Genomic DNA, 20,345 nt, shown 5'->3' on the forward strand with positions numbered 1-20,345 from the left:
AGACTATTAAATCTGAAAAATTATTATGTGTAAATCACACAAAATATATGTTGCATGATTTCCTCTTTTTAAGGCAACAAGTAACTCAAATATTACCTCTTACTAAGTCAGATAACAGGCATTAACACTAATGACTTCATAGGTGGTATCCTTACCTCTGTGATGTAGTATTAAATAATATGCCAGCATGGTGTCAAGCTGAATTATTGGCTTCACTGTCTTTTAGAAGCAGTATTAAACCTATATCTGAAGTATTTATGGTCCTCAGAGAACTCCTCTGCACCGTGAACAAGGTTTTCCCTGGAGTTCTGACTAAATCACATTTTTGCAATTGCATTCTGTCAAACTAAATTTTCCATTGTATTTTTGTTTAAATACTCTACACTCCTTTGGCTCTTGTCTTCAACTGCTGTGATGTAGTTGTGCACAGTTTTAGAACGCCACACGTCAAGAAGTGCTCGACAAGGTCATGCCATGGTTTCAATGAGAAAAGAGCTTTTATTTCACTCAGAATTGAGAAGAGTGGTACAACTACATTTCCCCCGAGAAGTATAAGTCATGCACTGTTAATTTGAAGTTGGACAGGCTAGACATTGAAGCATTTACAGAAAGCATTAAGAAACTGTAGCCAGCGGTAACATCAGTATTGCCAGTTTTAAGTAAAGGCTGCTTTTGATGCAGAATTTTTTCAAAGGTGATTCTGCAAAGGTCACACTGGTGATTCTTTCCAAGTAGAATTTGGAATTTTACACTCATGGTCATTATTTTCAAGATTCTGTTTGTTACAGAAGCAGAACCAGCAACTTTCTAGGGAAAGCTTGTGATTCCAGGTTGACATGTTGCTAAAGTAGTCAAGAGAACTAACTAGTAACAGAGATTTCTGTGCACTCATGACACACTATTTTCCCACCTCCTCCATCTTCTACCAGCTTTCCAGTAAAAGTACTCTGGCATGCTGTGCTTAAAAGCAAACCAGTGTTCTGACCCCACAAGTGTCTCAAAAATGTGCAGAAGCAGATAGTGCATCCAGGAAAATGGAATTTCCATACCCACAGCAGATAGCTCTTCCACTTTATGTGTGACAACTCTTTCTAAGAACTTGAGGAAGGCGTAAAATCTTTCGTGGATTACATAAATAATTTAAATTTGTGTGGAAAACTGTAGACATAGCGTATCATCTTCTTTGTGTAAAGACTGGTCTTTCCACCATTCAGCAAGCCAGCTGTTGACTCCCTGTTCTTAATGCTCTTTTTCACTGGAACTGGAATCTAGTAAATCATTTGCTCTAGAAGATTGTCATGAGTTTCCTCCAAAGAAAGCAGAATTCTTAGGTAAATTTCAAAGTAGATAAAAATTCTTTTATCTAAGTGACATCAGAGATAACAACAAAGATATTTCAAGACATTTTATCACCTGAAATTCCCAAACAAAGCTACAAGCATGTCCCACTGAAGACTTCTCAAAGCCTGTCCACAATATGAGCTACAGGTATTCTGAACACCCTCATGTTTTTACATATCTATTCCTAGAGAATCATTCCTTATTCTGATTTAGTCTCATTATTTGAAAGTTATTTCAGATAAACACAGTTCAAATAAGCACAACCACAAGTGGACTTACTCAGCAATAGCTACAGAAATTAAATTTACATCTACTTTAGTCAGAATTAACTTTCAAGTGTGAATAATTTCCTTATTACATTTTCCGAAGCAGAGGCTGAATTTCAATGACCTGTGTAGAATACAGCTACACAGATATACAAGGAAAAATAACTAAAAAGTATGATTTTCAATAGCACTTTATCAAAGCTTTTATGCAAGAGTCACTGCCACAAGACACAGGCAGAGAACAGGCCACAGAAGCAGCATTTCAAAGCAGATAGACACACACATAAAAAATGTATAATGGGGAAAAATACTTATAAGTGTATTTCCAAGTGGACCAAACCTCCTGAAGTCATTTTTAGAGTAAGTTAAATATTTCCATAGACTAAGACAATCAAAATTTATTTTAAAAATTTGTTTAAACAAATAAATACATACAAACAATCCCTGACTTGCCTGCTTTAGCAATTAGCAGTCCACTAAGCAGTAGAAAGGAATAAGAATTCTTCAATTCTGATTCATTCTTTTCTGTCTTACAGGCTTTTCGTTTAAGAAAAGCAACACAGCAATTACTACTCAGAAAGGGTCACACAAATTACATTAGCAAGAAGAGATTCCTGCTGGTACAGTAATTCCAGACGCAGTTGTGTTGATCCAATTTGGACTGTAAGCCAGATATTTTCTCTCTTCTGATATTTTCAAACAACAACTAGTACTTCTTTAAAGGATTTCCCTTTGTGGAATTAATGATAGCAGCACCACAGAAATACATACGTTTTGCAGATTGATTGTTATGACACCTAGCTAATATATTTGTATGATCAAACTGATACTGAAATCACTAGGGTTCTATTTCAAGACATCGGAAACCACGGCAGGGCCACAGCTTGAATGCTACAGTGCCTAATGAGAATTTTTAAACAGGGGCTGTTGATCATTTTCTGGAGAAAACACAAGTCAATTCAGTTTGAAAAAAAACGTGACTCATGTACTATGCAGAAATGGCAGTAGCTACATTTAACAAATGATTGATGCATAAACATTAGCATCAAGAAAACAAAGTTAAAATTGTTGCAAACATTTTATTGAGGAACAATGAGGAAAATAAAAAAAAAGAAAAACAGAGCTTAGAGGGAATTTTCATTCCTTTGCCATTATTTTCTTCTTCTTTTTTAACAGATTTTGGTTTTGTACACTGTATTCTTTAGCTTTTACCTGTGAAATCTTACGTTGCAGACAGAAGGACATTGTACATTCTAACTTATAACATGAAAGATGATGATGTAATGAAACAACAGTACATAAATTTGAATTCATTTGAATGGCCTTTCACCAATATGCAAAGAAAGATAACACTTATTTTACATTTACAGACATTTTAGTTAAAGAATTTGTGGTTTAGCTGATATGTTAATATATGTTAATTTATGGTTGTCTCCAACTAAAGTATTCCATGTATCTATATTTGCCTTTTTTTTCTGATCTTCACTTTAACTGCTAGTTTTGTACATAAACAAATGACTGCATTCGAAATATATTAAAAAGATAATTGAAAATAGGAATTGAAAATAGGGAAAGAATAAATAGCTTCATTAAGAAAGAAAAATCTGGAGCAGATTGACATCTTCGTTTAAGTAAGTAACAAAATTATGGTGCAAACAACATAAGGAAAAACAGCTTTCTTGCTTAAACATTGAAGGCACAGAAGGGGCCATATTTTTGAGCCGTAAGCCAACGATTATCCCTCAAAGCACCAAGTGCAGGATACATGCCAGCATCCACATGAACCCCAGCCCAAAAAGGCTTTCAGGGCTAGGCCCTCCACCTCAGCTCCAGCATGAATTTTACCGGCTGCAGTAGATGCTTTCATTGTTAACAAACCAAACACATTATTTCCACTGGAGAGGATTTTAAAGGCCCTCCTAGGAGAGCCAGCTGGAAAGCTGTAATGTCTAAAGCTTCTGATTAAGGGTTCACATGGGCATTAGACACTTTATCTTTGGACTCCTTTTCTTATTTAAATAATTTCTTAAGAAAGTACCCACTAAATGAAAACTGTGGCTTACTCCATCAGAGTTTGGCACATACATCATGTCAGTCAGTCAATATTAAGAGAGGCAACAAGTTTTAGCCAAATTTGAAAGGCAGAAGAGTGGACATGGGTCATGCATTTGTAGTCCTTAGGATATAGTCAGGCAAGCTTGTGAAAAAATCAAATCCATCTCTTTATGAGAACTGGCCTGGGTTTCTAATTGATCCTCTAGCAAAGAGGCTCAAGAGATATGTCTGATGCTAAAGTGATGCTACTCTTAATTATATACCAAGAAATAAATGAGATCTGTTTCAAGTGTGTGCTATAATCAGCAAAAGCTATTAGCCTCCAGCGAAAATATTATACCATCCACTGGCCTCAACTGTAGCTAAATATCAATGTTGTCATAAATAAAAGAGCCATTTGAACTGAATCTACTGCTAAGTATACCTCCAACTCTATAAGAACATAGGAAATATAGAAAATAGTAGCTGGGAACTACAGCCTTCTCACAACACACTTTTCCATATAAGCAAAAAATGAAGGGGGAGGGGTTAGAAGTTAAAAAAGAAACAGTATCTAAAGTTTTCAATAAGTTTTTGTTTACTTTGCAAGACACCAGTCTTAAGTGAGGCTTAATTTTCCCTGGACACTCCATGAAATCACATCTGCTTTTTTTCACATTCTTTATTTCTTAATCCTCTCATCTGGTTTACACTAAAGATAATTAGCTTACTTTCTAAGAGCCTTATTGCTAACAAGATACAAGACAATTCTGTTTGGCCTGTCTGGATTGTAGCATATCTGTTATTTGTTTTTTGACCATGTCTCATCTATTTCAGTAGTATTTTGCTACCTCTTAGTTATTTTAAAAATATTCAAAGCAGTGGCACTTAGAGTAAATAAACAGCATCTTCACACATAATTTACTGTGATTGACACATAGATGGTCATCTCTGTTTCTCATTTGCAGCACAGAGTAGGTAGCTGCAAAGCAGAATAGATCCAATTCAGAGAGTTTTAAAAGTTCTCTTTGTGCCTGGAGGCTATATTAAATAAAATGTGCAAGTTTCAATTAATACTGTTATTTTGTTGTGTAGTAAAGTTTGTACTTCTGCTCTCTCTGTAGGGTTTGCTTTACTAAACTAAATAGATTTAACAGGAAAAATATTTTCTCTCCATACGTCATTATAATCCCTGAACTATTTGAGTAGATTTTAAATTACATTTCTATTATCTGTGTTCTGAAACAACAGTTAGTAAGTACGAAATACACACTGATACTCTGACACTGCAGCCAGACTTACAAAGCCCTTTAGTCTGGTAAATAATCTTGAACTTTTAAATGGAGCCAAAAAGCAAAACTTAGGCAAGCTTTGAAATGGTAATAACTCCCCCTTCAGGGAAAAAAAACAAACAGCCAATCTTCCCTCAATAAACAAAAATAGAGAAGCACAAACCAAACCAAACAAAAAACCATACACACAAAACCAACAAACAATAAAAAAACAACCACAGAACACAAAACAGGAAGCAAAACTAATGAGAAATAACATCAGGATGAGTACACACAGCAGGTAGCGAAAGTAGAGATTAACTCACCTTTTGCAAAATTACTTCAAAGTCCAAATTACTGTCCTTGCTGGACAATAAATGGAATACAAGTTTTTTAAATGCCTCTCAGTTGCCGCATCTCAGGGTCAGGAAAAGGGTATTGTCCTTGCTGGTTGGAAGAATCACTCCATGATGCTATTCCATCATACCTCCAGGATATTGCGAGACTAAAGGAACAATGAAAGGCAGACATAAAGGAAAAAGCATAGAATCATAAAATAGTTTGAGTTGGAAGGGACTTTAAAAGATCATCCAGTTCTGCCCCCTGCCATGGGTAGGGAACCTTCCTCTGCACAAGGCTGCTCCAAGCTCCATTCAGCCTGGCTTTGAACACTATCTGGGACAGGAAGTCCACAACTTCTCTAGGGTACTTCTCTCACCATCCTTATAGAGAAGAATCTCTCTTATTTACAGGACAGTACACACTTTTACTCCTTTGTTATTACAACAACAGTTTAAAAACAACTAATTCTTAGCTAGTGTTTAGCATGATGTTTTTCCCTGGAATTGTAAACACTAATTTGTTTCTGCTGATAAGTAATAACCTTGTTATCTCTAGCTAAACAATATTAGATTAGCAAGAACAAATATCCTTGTGTTAAATAAACAGTACATTGTGCAGTAAATTGATAATAACATGTTGCTTTACAAATAAACACCAAATACTTTAGGTAGTGCATTTATGGCATTGATACAGGCCACACTTCTCTTGTCAAATATTTTGTGTAGCTGCAGTATACAAAGGAATTAAGGTTGCATAATTACAGCTGGTATTTTGTTTCACTAGTCAATAAAGAACAAATAAATTAACCACCGTATTTGTGTAATTACTATCTTCCCTCTTGAAATGGTAGGAATTTGAATTTCTTATCCGCAGTACAAAGTAACCCAACACTTGATTAATTAAATATTAGCTACGTTTCCCTCTACTGTAAATTGCACTTCAATGAAAAGAGTGACTTGCATCCTGAATCAAAATTAATAATGTAAATGCACTGATTGATTCTCCTTAGGACAATGAAAAATACATCACTCTGACAAATGTGTTTTTTTAAGTTATCCACATTTCTACATTTGTGAGCTATAAAGAAAAGAGGGAAGGGAAAGAAAAGGAAATTTCCCTATTCACAGCACACATACAAGAATTATATAGTTTTAGTAGACTGCACACTTAGGTAGTTAGTACTGTTCAACAGATATGGATTGTTTCCTCCCATCTAAGAAAAACTTACATCTGCATTTCTGTTAAGCATGTATTAATGAACGGCTTTAAGCTTCAGCTTTCAAAACATGACTGCTAATTTTGAGTGTTTCTTCTTTCAGAGAACATGCTAGAGTACAACTGCCTTCCCTTCTGCCCTTTCTCTACAAAAGTGGGGGTGACAGCAATTTGTATTTGTATTCTCACAACACTTAAGATTCTCTACCAAAAGTTAGAAACATGGTGCTTGAGGGGTTTTAGAGAATGCTTTGGCAAATACCCTCAGAAGAAAGTTGCTGTTCCTCACTTGTATACTACTGAAACCAGTTGTTAAGGATGTGCTTCTTCAGCTAGTTTAAGGAGGCCAAATTACATAAAGCAAAGTCTGCAGGCAGTCTTCATTGGCCTAGTAGGAATGATTACCACCTCTCCCAGACAGGCAGAGTGTCTCTCTTGGGCTCCTCAGGAGATTTCATTTCAAATCAAGAAAGAACAAGCTCTCTGGATGCACCAGGTCAGCTGTGTGCAGACTGACCTGGGGCAGTGTCTTCTGAGCTTGTGACACTACAAGGCACAATTCTTTTCATCAGCAGATCCCCTACAGTGATACGACTGCTTCTTCTGACTTCCAGCTGCAGTGGCAAGGGCCTTGGTTTAAGCTCTCCTGATGATCGAGTCCTGAGCTGTGCCCCTGAGTCCTGCCCAGTGCTTACCGCAGGCATAACACAACAAGATTACCCATCACTTCAGCTTCAAGATGAAGACCAAAGCTTGTCAAAAGCTGTCAGTTGTCCGCCTTGCTATGTCCTGCAGTAGTCAAGGGTAGGCAGCACATTCCCATCAGTACTGCTGAGGGAGCCACAGGGCTGCTGCACACAGCACACAGCGCACAGTTTGGTTTATGAACTGCCAGGGGAAGAAGTGTGCTGCATTCTTCTAACATACTAATAACTGAACAAGGAAGCCTGATAAAAACAACTGACCATATTCTTCCAGAATCATAGAATTACTTATGTTGGAAAAGATCTTTAAAATCATTGGATCCAACTGCATTGGAGAATTGTAAGTTTCACAATTTTCTGAAGTTCTTTACAAATCTTTACTAATTTGAATTCATCACCTTTCAAATCAAAGTCCTTGTGAGGACATATTGAAATGTAAGACTTAACCTGTTCTATGTGCTCAGTCCTGCTAATATAAAAGCAGCGGCTTAACCCAAAGCACAGGAGATGTAAGTTTGGACCACACTAACATACAGACCCCACAACAGTCTGCCAAGAGATACTTTGGAATTAATAAAATCAGACAGTTTCACGAAGCAGAAAAAATTCTCGGGATTCCCCCCAGTCCTATTCTCTCTGATATTTCTTTTTCCTCTGCCCACTAAGAAAAGTACCCTCATTCTCATAAACTTTCAGCTGACACAACAATCTAAAATACTATAATACTCTTCAACGACATAGTGTTTCCATTTTTGTAAGAACTGTTCACTCATTTCTGTGTGCACTCGAGCATCTGCTATTCAGCTGTCAAGACACTGTGAAGCTCTGCTTTTGCATGAACAAGGACTTTGGGTTTGATGCGGTTTTTGTCTGACACAAAAACCGAGCAGCTGGACAACTCCTCCACAAGTTTTCCATCTCGCTTACGGCCCTCTGCAGGGCTGCGGCCTCCCGCAAAAAGAACGCCGACCTCGAGGGCCGTGCGGCCATGTCACTGCTCCTGCTTGCACACCATTCCTGGGAAGCTCCGGGTGACTCTGCTGTTTCTCGGGCACAAACTGCACCCCGTCTCTGGCTGACGGACGCGCAGCGGGTTGGGCCGCAGGTTGTTCGCTCTCTCCATCCGAATCCCCCGCCTCCTCCTGGGCCTCGGCGCGGCTGCCCGAGGTCGCTCCCCCGGCCGGGAGCGAACCGCTCCGCTCCGTCCTGGGCCCGTCGCTTCCTCACCGTCGCACAACGCCCGGCGCCTTTCCGCTCCAGCTCCGCCTTTCCCTTCCGCGCTCCCATGGCCGGGCCGCCGGCGCCCCCGGTCACGCAGCAGGTCGGGCGGGCGCGGGGCTGCGGGCGGCGGCCGGAGCAGGAGCAGCTGCGGGAGGCCGCCCGCTGCCCGGTGCTGGACGCGGACGGCAGGAGCGTCCCCTTCCAGACTCTGTACGCGGAGCAGAAAGCGATCGTGCTGTTCGTGCGGGTGAGGAGGGGCCGTCGCGGGGCCCAGCCCGGCTCCCGGCGGGGCTGTGGGAGGGCGGCGGTGCTGGGGCTTAGCAGGCTGGGCAGGAAACAAAGGAGAGCCGTGCTGCTCTTGAGACCCCTGTTCTTTGGTAAAGTGAAGCACTATTTACCAGAAAGGAAATACTTCTTCAGCCGGGTGTTTAGGGAAACAAGTATCGTGTTCCTTGATTTCCCGGCTGTCGAGCCAGCTATCACATTACTAAAATATCTAGAGATAAAAATATTTGCAAGGCCGCAGGCCCAGTGTCCTTGTTCAGGCTTGGGTTAAACCAGTATCCGAATCCAAATTTTGTGGTTGGAATCTTTCCCATTCCTTGTTCCTGATCACCTCCAAAGTGGTGTGTGTCCAAAGTCTGCTGCTTCCTATCTATGCAGTTGTATCTGTTTCTGACACATTCAATTGGGTACATTGCAGAACTTTTTGTGTTACACCTGCAAGGAGTACGTAGAAGATCTGGCAAAAGTCCCCAAGGCATTTTTACAAGTAAGTACTCTGCTCTTAATGTGTTTGTGGCCGCAATCAAGCAGATCTGTTATGTCCAGCTACGCACTTACATAAAGCTTCGAGGAATAAAAAAAAAGGCTCAGAAGAAGCACTTTCATTGTTTGCTACAATAGCAGTAATGAATCTGCCTAGGAGACACAGGAAAGGATTTATGGCACTGCACGCTCTGTTGGAACAGCATTATTTCTCCCTGCCCTATTAGCTTGGTGCTCTTTTTACTGTTGTGCTCAGAACAGTTAGACAACATCTGACAGGCATTTCTTTCAGTATTAGTAGTGCCCTGGACAGCTGTCTTCTGACTGCTAACTACCGCCCTTTCCATTATGCTAGTAGGGCCAGCTGATGTGCACAGAACAAGATCAGAAAATTGATCTGGATTAAAAATAGGATCTTTTTCTATGGTGATATGTAAAGTACATTAGTAGTGTGTCCTGCTCTCGAGGGCAGCTGCACAAACAGGAATGACAGTGACAGAAAACAGAAGTAGAGTGGGAGGGGTTGCTATTGATATGAGTTTTTTGGGTGGTAGGAGATGCCAGAGAAGACAATGATCTTCTGCTAAATGTGGAAGGTCAATCTGTCTCTTCTAGACTGCTGATTGAAATTCTGCTGTACTTTATTCCCAACAGCAGCATAGCCAATGACAGAGACTCAGGTCATTGCTGATGGCAACTCCATCTAAGTCCATCTGAGATGGATTAGGAATTATGAGGACAAAAAGGGGCAATTTCTTTGTCAGATTCCCTTCTCAGGATAGACACTTCTAAACCTACTCAAAAGGACATTTTCTTAATTTGGCTCCTCAAATAAATGTATCTAGAGAGTCAAAAATGTCAGTTAAGAATGGGCTTTTCTTAATGCAAGGATTCTGATTTTAGGAGGGCTTCTTTTCATAACTAGCAAAATCATTTTATATGGGAAAGGCAAATATATAATAAAACAACCTTATATTTAGGATTGGTTTTAGTGATATCTAAATGAACTTCAATTCTGGGCTCTGTTTTACAGACTCAGACCTAAGGCTGCATCTGCAAAAAACAGCAGTGCATGTAAATGCAAGTTATATCTATCAATGGGTCCATATATGTAAATCCCAAATGTTTGGGCACCATCATTTTTGTGCTTCTTCTTTGGATGTAGGTGCAATTGAGTGGAAATTTTGAGTTTCCAAAATCATATAATGGTGCAATTAATTGAAAAGACAATCCTATCAATGCTACAGGAAACTTAAAGATTACACAACTGTAATTTAAAAATTATATTTAAAAATAATTTTTCACTTAAAAAATTAATGTTGCTGCTAATTGTGGGTGATATACAAAAGTACAGTCTCCAAACATGAAAGTTATGTTAACGTCAAATAATTTTAAGTCAGTGCACTGTGATCACTAACTTGGCACACCAGATTCTGGCAATGTTTTGAAGTCATGTAGGACACTCACTTCCTCTTTACAGCTTCAATACCCATCTTCTGTTCTAGGAATCAAATGTGAGACTTATAGTTATTGGACAGTCATCATATCATCACATCAAGGTAAATAAAGTGGTCATTAAATACAATGAATCCTCTATTATGTCCTCTTGGTCTGTACTGAGGAATTTGGTTTGCATGAAAAGGTAGTCTTTTGCAACAGGAAAAAAGGATAGTGTTCATGAGGCAATTCTAATAGTAATACATGACTAAAGCAAATAATTAAAACTTGCAGTTTAAAAGCCACCAGGGGTTGCTAAGGAAACATCCTTTCTTGATTTCACTGGAAGCTTTGTTTTAATAGAAGCTTTGAGGCTAAAAATTTTGTACTTTAACATAACTAACAAATACACAGCTCTCAAATAAGAGGGGGGAGCATGAAGCTGGGAGGGTGTTGGTATTTTTGCTGTTGTCAGTAAACCCTAGCTAGTTACTGCCTTAACCTTACAAATATTACTTTATTTTTCTGTGTCTGTCTATATCTATGCCTATATTTTGCAGCCTTTTTGCAGTTTAACAGGATATACACATGAAATGTATGTAGATCCACAAAGAGAAATTTATAAAATACTTGGGATGAAAAGAGGTGAAGGTAATAAAGCATCAGGTAAGAATGATTTTCTCATCTTATTTAGACTTTCACAAACAAAAGAGAAATGCCCTGATAAAATTGTGGGATCACAATGTAAAGAGAAAATTAGTTGCCCACCAGACTGTGTCTCGCAGGCTATATTTTGTGGAAACACTGGTACTCAGGAATCTCTAAAGTATTCATAGCAGCTGTTAATTGTTGTTGCTCTTATATACTTTCATATTTCCACATAACAAGTGTTTTGTGGTTTTGTTTAGTTCAGAGCCCTCATGTGAAATCAAACACTCTTCTGGGAAGTATTAGAAGTATATGGAGAGCAATGACTGGCCCAGCTTTTGATTTTCAAGGAGACCCTGCTCAGCAGGGAGGAGCTTTGATTTTAGGCCCAGGTGAGCTGCTTTGTTTTGTGTGAAAGTCACCACTGTCTCCTTTAGCTATTTGCTGCCATTTTGCCTTTTGTCTCTGTGGGTCCCAAGGAGACAGTCTGGTGTTGAACTGTGTGATTTCTGTCGCATGAAGAAATCTGCAGAATGTCATTGCATAGTCCCATCTCCCACAGAGGTGGCATAAACCTGATCACAGTACCGCAGAAATTGGTTGGATCAGTGATGGAACAACTGCCTCAAAGTCTGGAGGGTTTTCTTGACATTGTAGTATTTACCTACATTCTGCGTTCACATGTGATTTGAGACATTTAATGTGGTTTTACTAGAGGGGTAGAGCATGAAGGGGGAATTGCAACAGTCACCACATTATTAGGAAACATCCTGCTATAGCAGATTTAAAGTAGTTAAGTGTGTCAATGTTCCTTGCTTCTTTAATATAATTAAAAAACATTTTGTCATTGCTTAAAATACGGAATACGTGCAGTCTACAGAACTAGTACACATTTGTACGGTAACTGGTAGGTAGTCAGAATGCTGCTTCAATACACTTACATCTTTGAATAAATAAATATGTTATTCAATAATTTACATGTTATTCTCATTCCAGGCAACGAAGTTCATTTTTTGCACCTTGATAAAAACAGGCTGGATCATGTTCCCATTAATACAATCTTGCAGCTGGCAGGAGTTAAAACAGTGAATTTCTCAAACAAACCCCAGATTATTGACATATGACACTGAAGCAATGTATACTTTTTTTGTAAATTTGTGCTCTACAAGAACAGCTCTCTGGTGAATTACAACAAGCATTGCTTCTGTTGCTTCTTTGTGGGACATCTGAAACCTTATGTAGAAAATCAGAGCATAGAATAAACTGCCTGACACTAGAGATGGATATAAAAGTGTTATTTCCATTGAGTACAAGATAATAAAAAACAAAACACAACTCAGACTGATTGCAAAAAATCCTGGAGCTTATTATTGGCTCATCAGACAAACTTGCCAGTGTTTTTTTAAACATCGTTGTTCAAGGTGCACTAAGGTAAGAAATCAGATTTTGCTCAGGAAGAACTTGGGATTCCTGCCTTCAGCAGATCAACACTGGCTTTCAATCCAAGACTTTTCAGCACTGTTTTAAAGCTTCCAGCACTGTATGACAATTTTGTATCGAAATATACCTTGAAAAGCCACAGTTTTGAACACCTGGACTTCATTTGCATCTGGCAGTGGCAGAAGTTAAGAAACACATTTCACAAATCCAAATAAAAATTTTAAATACATCATCCTGTATTGTCTGCAGTTCTTTTGTGTGATACAAAAACATGGGTCTGTAAGAACAGAGAGAGGTGGGTCTTAATTTTTAACTGGTCAGATGATTGGTTTTGGAGTAAGCCAAATTATTTGTTTTCCTATGAAGATTTGCAGCAGGATGTTCTTCCTTTGTATGTTCGTATTTTCTCTCAGAGCAAGAGGTCTCAGAATAAATTGTTCTTAGTTATTTCTGTTTTAGACAACTGAAGTAAGCATAACAGCATTCTTTCTGGTTTGCAGTTCTGGCATATTTCATATTATTCATTTATCTACAGATGTTTATGTTCAACATCTATTGGTTTCATTAAAGTAGATGTGCCCTCTTTCATCTAGGATACACTTTTTTAGCAATTTGAAAAAAAAAAATGTCCAAGATTTATGGAGGAGCATATCCTTCTCTGCAGCCTTTGATCTTTGACCCTCACTGTAAAATGTTACCATACATACATGTCTCAACTGCAAATTTTCACCCCTTTTAAGCTTTAATGCAACTGTGAAATGGCATTTTGTGAAGATGTTTGTTCCTGCATTCATTAAGGTCACTGGCAGGCCCAGAGCAAGGTCTGGAAAGCTTTACACCATTAAGAGCATGTGAAATTAAGTGCACTGTTCCTTGATAAAAAATAAAAGGCTCGTGTTAGAAACATAACAATACTGAACAATGTAATTCTATTAAAGATACTATGTCTCAGCAACTTATTCATTACACCCTTATATTGATATTACATGTTTAGAAGGATTTTATGAATGGCAAGATACAGTTGTCAGTTCCATGCTTTGACTGAACAGCACACAGCAATGGGCTAAAGGTAGTCACATGCAGACTCTGAACCCCTGTGGTTTCAGAGGGGTTCCTCAAACTCGGCATAACAGACTGGGACAGACAGCTCAGGCTCACAGGGGAGTGAAGCCTGCTTTTCACGAACCACTGTTCCTACAGTCTCAAATAAGGAGCTGCCTCCTCCCTCCAGCAGTCCCCCAGCTCAACAATATTTTTCAGAACTCTGGAATGCATCTGCCTCTTTGCCTCATGTTACTTAAACAGCCAAAAGCAGGCTGGAAAACTGGTCATATGTTTGTAAAACAGAGACAATAAACAAATAAAAATTATTTTCAAAGACAATGAATGATGAATAGCCAGTTGATTTGTAGGGCTTCCACTCTGCTTCATTAACCTGATAATCACAGTTAAGGGCACTGATTCTTGTTCCACTTTTATTTTGCAGTTGTTCTTGGTGCTTTTGATTTTAAAAGGAACATTCTAGCTGCCTTCCTGCTTCTTTTGCTTTTAGTAAAATTAAAAGAATATACAACGGTAATAGTTCTGTTGGTCCTAATAAACACATTTTTAAAAATTAACTACAGCTAAAAGAATTATGGACGATTAAAATATATTGTAGTTAATTAAACTGTAGTTTTACAGCTCTTTAGGTAGAAGTAATCTACCCTTATTATTTCAATACTGAAAGGAACCATATCACAACCTCTGTGTTATCCCAGCAAAATCACTTCTTCAGAAAGACTCACAAACTGCAGACAAAAAAAAGGAGAGAGGAAGAGAGAGGAGGATTCAGCAGAAGAGCTGAGGTGTCCTAATCAGGGCATTGGCCCTGCCTTTTGCATCTGGCCACAGCTTGAGACAGTTTGCTTGACCCCTGCGAGACAATGACTCGCATTTATAATGAATTGGAACAACGATGGCCACAGTCACCCTTGGGAGAATTTGTTTCCGAAGTGTCAGAAGAATTTTAGGTGACTGGTGTTATTTAGAAAGGATATTTTTTTAAAAAGTCATGCAGTGAATAGCGGCTACTAGAATGTTTCCAGCAGGTTTTCCTCCATAAGTACACACACTCAGCAGAGGGTAGAATACTCCCTCCAGAGCTTTCATCATGGCCATTAGACGGAGGTGGGAAGGGAGTGGTTCTCAGAAGCTGTTTTACCTACCGGCTTGGTTTAGTGCTACGGCCATTTAAAATAACTGCATATTGTAAAGTATCGCTGTATCTAAGAGGCAGATTCAAACACAGTTATTTAAACTTTCCGGATCAGCCCATTTAACGTTCAGACCAGAAGACTGCATGCAACTGAACTGTTTTGAGCTGGCTTTACAAAGTACCGAGTGCTCGGGCTCCTCTCTCGGTACGGGTCAGGAAGGGCACCTGGAGGGCTGCGAGGCGGCGGGGTAGGAGCGGGGCCGGAGCGGGGCCGGAGCGGGGCCGGAGCGGGGCAGGAGCGGAGCCGGAGCGGAGCCGGAGCGGGGCCCCCGGGCCGGGCCGCGATCCCCGCCGGGGGCAGCCGGCGCCACGTCAGCAGCGCGGGCCGGCCGCGCGCCCAGACAGGCGGCGCCGCGGCAGCGGGGGCGGAGGGGCGCGTGCCCCGGCCCACCTGTTACCGCGGCCGCCATGACGTCACCCCCCCGCCGCTCCGCGCCGGTGACGCCACACCGCGCGCCCCAATCAGGGGCGGCCGTTGGGGGTGCGGCGGGCGCTCCGCCGGGCTGCGGGGCCAAGGTGCGGCGGGAGGGGGCGGTGTCCGCGGGGACGCGTCAGCCGCCGCCGCCGCCCTCGCCGCCGCGGGGTCCCTCCCCTCCCTCCGGCCGCCGGGTCCCCGCGGCATGAGGGGATCGTAGCGCCGCGGCCGCCTCCGCCATGAAGCGGAAGAGCTGGGCCGAGGCGCGGCGCCGCGCAGCCCCGCCGCCGCCCGCGCTGAAGAGGACGCGGGGCGCGGCGTCGCGGGCGGCGGGGGGCGAGGCGGAGCGGCGGCGGCAGCCGCCCCCCGCCGGTCTGGAGACCTGCCTGAGGATCGCGGGTGAGGGGGGTGTGCCGGGGGGCGGGGGTGTCCCGGTGTCCCGGCGCGGTGTCCCGTCCCGCCGGCGGTGGGCACCGGGGGGGCAGGAAAACTTGCCGTCGGTGCGATTCCCGGCGGGAGCCCGGGGCGCTCGGCAGGCGCTGCTGTCCGTGCGGTGGGCCGGTCAGTCCCCGAGCCCGGAGCTCTGGCGTGTCGCTCAGCCAAGTGTTGTTGGGAACTGCGCCGCTCGTCCTGCCGTGTCCCGGTAGCCCGAGCCGTACCCAGCCCCGATTGCCTCTCGCTGGCATTTTCTGCCTGCCAGAGACAGTGAACGGAAAACAACGTTAAACGCGTTTCTAGCCGTTCAACACGTTGTGGGGTGGAAAAAAGTAGCATGTTTGTCCATGTACTGGGGGAATGTGTATATACGCCCGCCCGCACGCACAAATATAGCTATATCTAATCTATCTATATATATAGATACATGTATAGATGCAGATATTTGTTTCCCCTGATGCCGTTATATCGGGCTTGCTGGCTAATGAGTAAAATAGTGGGCGAACGTCGCACCTCCCTTTGACATGCAAGTGCCAACAGCTTGTGCAGGCAGGATTGCTCAGTGTCCTCCCTCCTTTCCGTGACTCCAGGCTCCGAGCCGCGCTTTGTGTTGGCACATGAGTCTGCCTCTTTTAAGAAGCCTGTTGGATCACAGCCAGAAAATTCTGTGTTTAGGTTTGAGCTCCCCATCTGAATGATGGGCTTGAGTTTAGTTTGCCTAAAGGCAAAAACAACAGCAAAAATTACTTTTGAAGTCATATGTCATAATCTCAGAATTTTAGTGTATTTACAACTTCTCATAAAAAGCAAGAACTATACCTCCCGGCACATCTCTGTGAAGGGTGTGGAAAATATCTGTGGACAGAGCAAGCAAAAATATAAAGAGCAAACATGAAGAAAAGGCACCAATGTACCTTTTATTTCTGTGGTAAAAACATGGTTCCTTATATTAACTAGTGTGTCTCCTACATAAGTGTATGTATAGAAAACTGTAAGATTTTGTTTTGAAAATTTGTCATAGCAACGTAGAAAGGATGTAAACTGCCAAAGTGTAGTGTACCGGATTCTTCTTTTTAAAAAGCTTTAATACTGTCAGCGAGTAAAATCCTAAATATTCCAGCCAAAAAATCAGCATTTTAGGCCTAATCTACACTGAGAAACATAATGGTGTACTTATGTACAGAACTCTAAAGCTCCAGCAACTCCATATGTGTTTTGTTTCGATTGCAGCAACTGTTCCTATAGGACATGATGATAGTATGATTTTAAGGTCAGTTGTGGAAACCCCTCTTGTAACAGATAATGACTTTTTACTATCAAAGTGATTTTACTGCCAGTATTACCACGCAGCCCTGTCCAGCTCACATCTCCAGCAAACAGATCTCTGTAACCTTCTCATGAAGCAGTTGCTTTGACCTGGTAACGTGTGTCTGGCATCAACAAGCCCATTAAATTACTGTATTTTCTCCTTCAAGAAAGTGTTTACCTTTTTAAATTCAGTAGAGCACCTAGGCTTTGCCCTGTGTTTTTTCAGTGGGATTTCACCATGTGCAGCAGTACGTAGTACTGCTAGTAGTAAATTTGATTAAAGTGCACTTTAATTAACTTTACTTTGATTAAAGTAAATTTGATTATTATATTTAAGAATACTTCTCTTTTTTTGATCTTGCTGTGCACAGTGGCTGCTGTTTATTGTCCAATTTCTAGTTCTGATTCAAATTATGGTCTAATGTTTAGTTTGCTGCTATGTCATGCTTGTTCATTTAAAGAGAAGTCTTAAAAGAATAAGCTAACAGGCTTACCTTTTTGTTCAGCTGTTTTAAAATTCTGTCAAGGTTTGAAATGGCAGTTTTGCCTTCTCATAATGCGGTTTTGAGAAGCTAATTAATAGCTGTGTACTGGAGACAAAGCATAAGGTCTTATTCTCAAAAATGGACATACTGGTAAATATTTGAACCATTTTAAAGGCTGAGAGGTCTGTGTTAGCTTATCTGCTTAGAGAAACAGTGCCAAACTTATTAAAAACACCTCAGGCTACCCTTATTTTCATCTTTGCAAAAGACAGAAGCAGAACATAAACCGAAATTGCTATAAAGATTTATGGATCTTTTGTTGTGTGATGTTACATTCACAGACGGCAAAGTTTCAAATCCATTCTAGGTATTTTATTCCCACAATACTTACAGTAATCATTGCACTTCCTTATTTTGTAATTAATTGTATGCATCAGCCATATGTCAGAATAACTATTAATCAGAACTGTAAATATTCTTGATTACTAGTAAGACTAGTTCAGGAAAGCTGTCCTTTAAAAAGTTGTTCATTTTAGTCTGTTAAGCTGCATGGTAAGCTTTATCATTTTCTCTTTGTCAACTAGTGCATGAGGCTTGCTGGTATGAATCCAATTTGCTGGAACTGAATGCATTTAGTCTGTTTATTAGAAGCATATTCCCATATCCTTCTGATCTCTGAGAGAAGTAATTTATATGATCTAAATAAAATTTAGCAATGCACTGTGAGATGCTTGGAAGCTGTTCATTTCCCTTCCTCAGCTCCTTTTCTTTCTCATTACTCTTATTTTATAAAGAGCATTTTAAAGAAGAGGTGGAATGATAATGCATAAACTTCAGGCAAAAGGTGTGGGTTTCTCTCTCACCTTTTTTGTGTAGTAAATTCTAAAATTAAATAACTACAATAACTCGATATGGAATTAAATTTTAAGTGATATAGTGTCATGGATAATTTCTTGGTGTTTGTTCTTCCTGTTGAATGTATACGCATTTTGTTTACAGAATTGAACATCTTAAAGGATGCTCTAAGCTACAGTGTACATACCTATTTTGTTTTTCTTCATTGAGAATAATTTTGCTTATATTGTCATTAGGAGTTGATAATTAAATATTCATTTTAATGTATTCATTGATATGTGGGTTGTTTTATTTGGTTTTGTATTGCAGTTTGTTATTTTTTTCAAACCATTAAGTTGTCTTTTTCCTGGAGTGCTGGTCATTATAAACTTTGTGTACCCAATAGAAAACTATTTTTCTAGAGTGCTAATGACACTTCTAGTAAGTATCATTAAGCTTCCAATATTTTGACTCTCAACATTTTCAATTCATTTTTATTATGCAGCTGTCTCAGTACAAAAACTGTGTTTACTGTTTTATCAATATGACCTCACTTACTTGTGAGTTTTCTCCAAAGCTAAGATTTTAAATATATGTTTAAGGCTTTTAGTGTCTAATCCAGCACAGAAAGTGCCTGAACATGTGCAGTCTTGTGTGTCAGTCAAGAGCAGCAGAGTGGAAGCACTCTATGTAAGTGAAATAATAGTATCGATCAGTCATGACATGGCACTGAAAATAAGGCTTTCATAGTTTTTTGTTTAAAAAAAAAGTTCCTTCATCTTTTTAGTGTACTTTTATTTTCCTTTTCAGATTCCAGGCTGTTGTTCCAATTGGCAAGTCTATCATTAACTGAATTTGAAATATCATAGTGATGATCACTTAATGAAATTTTTCAAGGATAGGAAGACAAAAAATCTTAAACAAATATGTTGAAGTTTTTTAAGTCAAACACAACAAAATTGTATATACCAACTCTGAATTCAGAAATATACTCGTCTTTGGTTACATTCCTGGTGATCAAAACAGACTAACACTGGGTTTTGTTGTACTGTCAGTCACTGAGTTTCTCATCTAGGACATCTATTTTACAATAGAACTGTGGAATTTCTGTTTGCATTAAGTAATGTCTGCTGATCATATGCAAGCTAGTCCTGCCACTAATGCCTATTTAATATTTAGTTGTCGCTTAAAATCATAGAATCACTTAGGTTGGAAGAAGCCTCTAAGATGATCAAGGCCAACTGTAATTCTTGAATTAATGAAGTTTCTTTCTTGAAGGCCTGTGCAGCACAACCTGAGAAGCATCAGGCCTGTTGAGAGTAAAGGAAGGAGATTATTTTTTTCATCTCTAAATTCACATTAATGTGATTTTGAAGTGGTAGCTCTCAATTTTCTACGCATCTATTTCCACAGAACACTGTGGCTCTGATAAACAAGCAGAGTGCTTTTCCTTCTGTAACACTGCAATCAGCTTGGACAGTCATGTTTGTGCTCACTTTAGTCTCTCTAGCTGAGTTACCAGCAGTAACTCAAATTAAATGCCTGCAGTGACATCCATGCTTATGTATTTTAACTGTTCTGTTATATAAGGCTGACAAAATTAAGTGTATTTGAAGTATATCTAAAATGCTGCAGCCATATCTCTTAATTGCAGAGCAGATGCAGCCTGTAAGGCCATGAGCCCTACTCTGTCGTTCTTCTGAGAGATGATTAGAAAGGTCTGCTCTAGTTTGATAGTTTTAGGATGATTTTTTATCAGAAATTTGCAGGAATTAGGAAGTGCTCAAGTGCACTATATGTAAATGAAATACTAAAGAGCTAAAATTAGCAAAGGAAGTACGAAGATAATGAGAGGGAAGCCTTGCTCCTGGCAGTCCAAACCTTTGTGAAATCCTAGTGAAATCAAATCATCAGTGCTTGAGTG

The 20,345-nt window shown here is 40.1% G+C and overlaps 2 protein-coding genes and 1 long non-coding RNA gene across 5 annotated transcripts in view; 2 read left to right on the forward strand and 1 right to left on the reverse strand.

Moving 5' to 3' along the window:
• Window positions 1–534: 534 nt before the first annotated feature.
• On the reverse strand, window positions 535–7,004 carry LOC128944886 (uncharacterized). The gene is made up of 3 exons (XR_008483837.1): window positions 6,732–7,004; window positions 5,239–5,417; window positions 535–1,307 (listed from the first exon to the last, which is right to left on the reverse strand). It is a non-coding gene; the product is annotated as an uncharacterized LOC128944886 (long non-coding RNA).
• Window positions 7,005–7,691: 687 nt separating this feature from the next.
• PRXL2C (peroxiredoxin like 2C) lies at window positions 7,692–13,584 on the forward strand. Of its 2 annotated transcripts, XM_054284274.1 has the most exons (6): window positions 7,692–8,641; window positions 9,098–9,166; window positions 10,668–10,721; window positions 11,160–11,265; window positions 11,508–11,639; window positions 12,244–13,584. In XM_054284274.1, exons 1-6 carry the CDS (start codon window positions 8,162–8,164, stop codon window positions 12,369–12,371), a joined length of 969 nt encoding a protein of 322 aa, XP_054140249.1. In that variant the 5' UTR covers window positions 7,692–8,161; the 3' UTR covers window positions 12,372–13,584. The 2 variants fall into 2 exon arrangements, with proteins under 2 accessions (XP_054140249.1, XP_054140257.1); XM_054284282.1 differs by lacking the exon at window positions 9,098–9,166.
• Window positions 13,585–15,598: 2,014 nt separating this feature from the next.
• CDC14B (cell division cycle 14B) overlaps window positions 15,599–20,345 on the forward strand; it is a 43,939-nt gene continuing 39,192 nt past the window's right edge. The window contains exon 1 of one of the 2 annotated variants that reach the window (XM_054281956.1): window positions 15,599–15,758. In XM_054281956.1, coding sequence (XP_054137931.1) covers window positions 15,599–15,758 — 160 coding nt within the window. The remainder of the gene's footprint in view (window positions 15,759–20,345) is intronic. The other variant, XM_054281948.1, reaches the window with a different exon arrangement.

The sequence above is a fragment of the Melozone crissalis genome, unplaced genomic scaffold, assembly GCF_028551555.1.
Source record: "Melozone crissalis strain CALT ecotype California unplaced genomic scaffold, PUWL_Pcris_2 ptg000005l_1, whole genome shotgun sequence".
NCBI lineage: Eukaryota > Metazoa > Chordata > Aves > Passeriformes > Passerellidae > Melozone > Melozone crissalis.

What these genes read in the sequence shown, in the direction of transcription:
- PRXL2C (XM_054284274.1), top strand. Translation starts at nt 8,162, where the DNA reads ATGTCACTGCTCCTGCTTGCACACCATTCCTGGGAAGCTCCGGGTGAC. An exon ending in CATCATATCATCACATCAAG is followed by an intron (nt 10,722 to 11,159) that starts GTAAATAAAGTG and finishes TATATTTTGCAG; the next exon opens with CCTTTTTGCAGTTTAACAGG. An exon ending in TGAAGGTAATAAAGCATCAG is followed by an intron (nt 11,266 to 11,507) that starts GTAAGAATGATT and finishes GGTTTTGTTTAG; the next exon opens with TTCAGAGCCCTCATGTGAAA.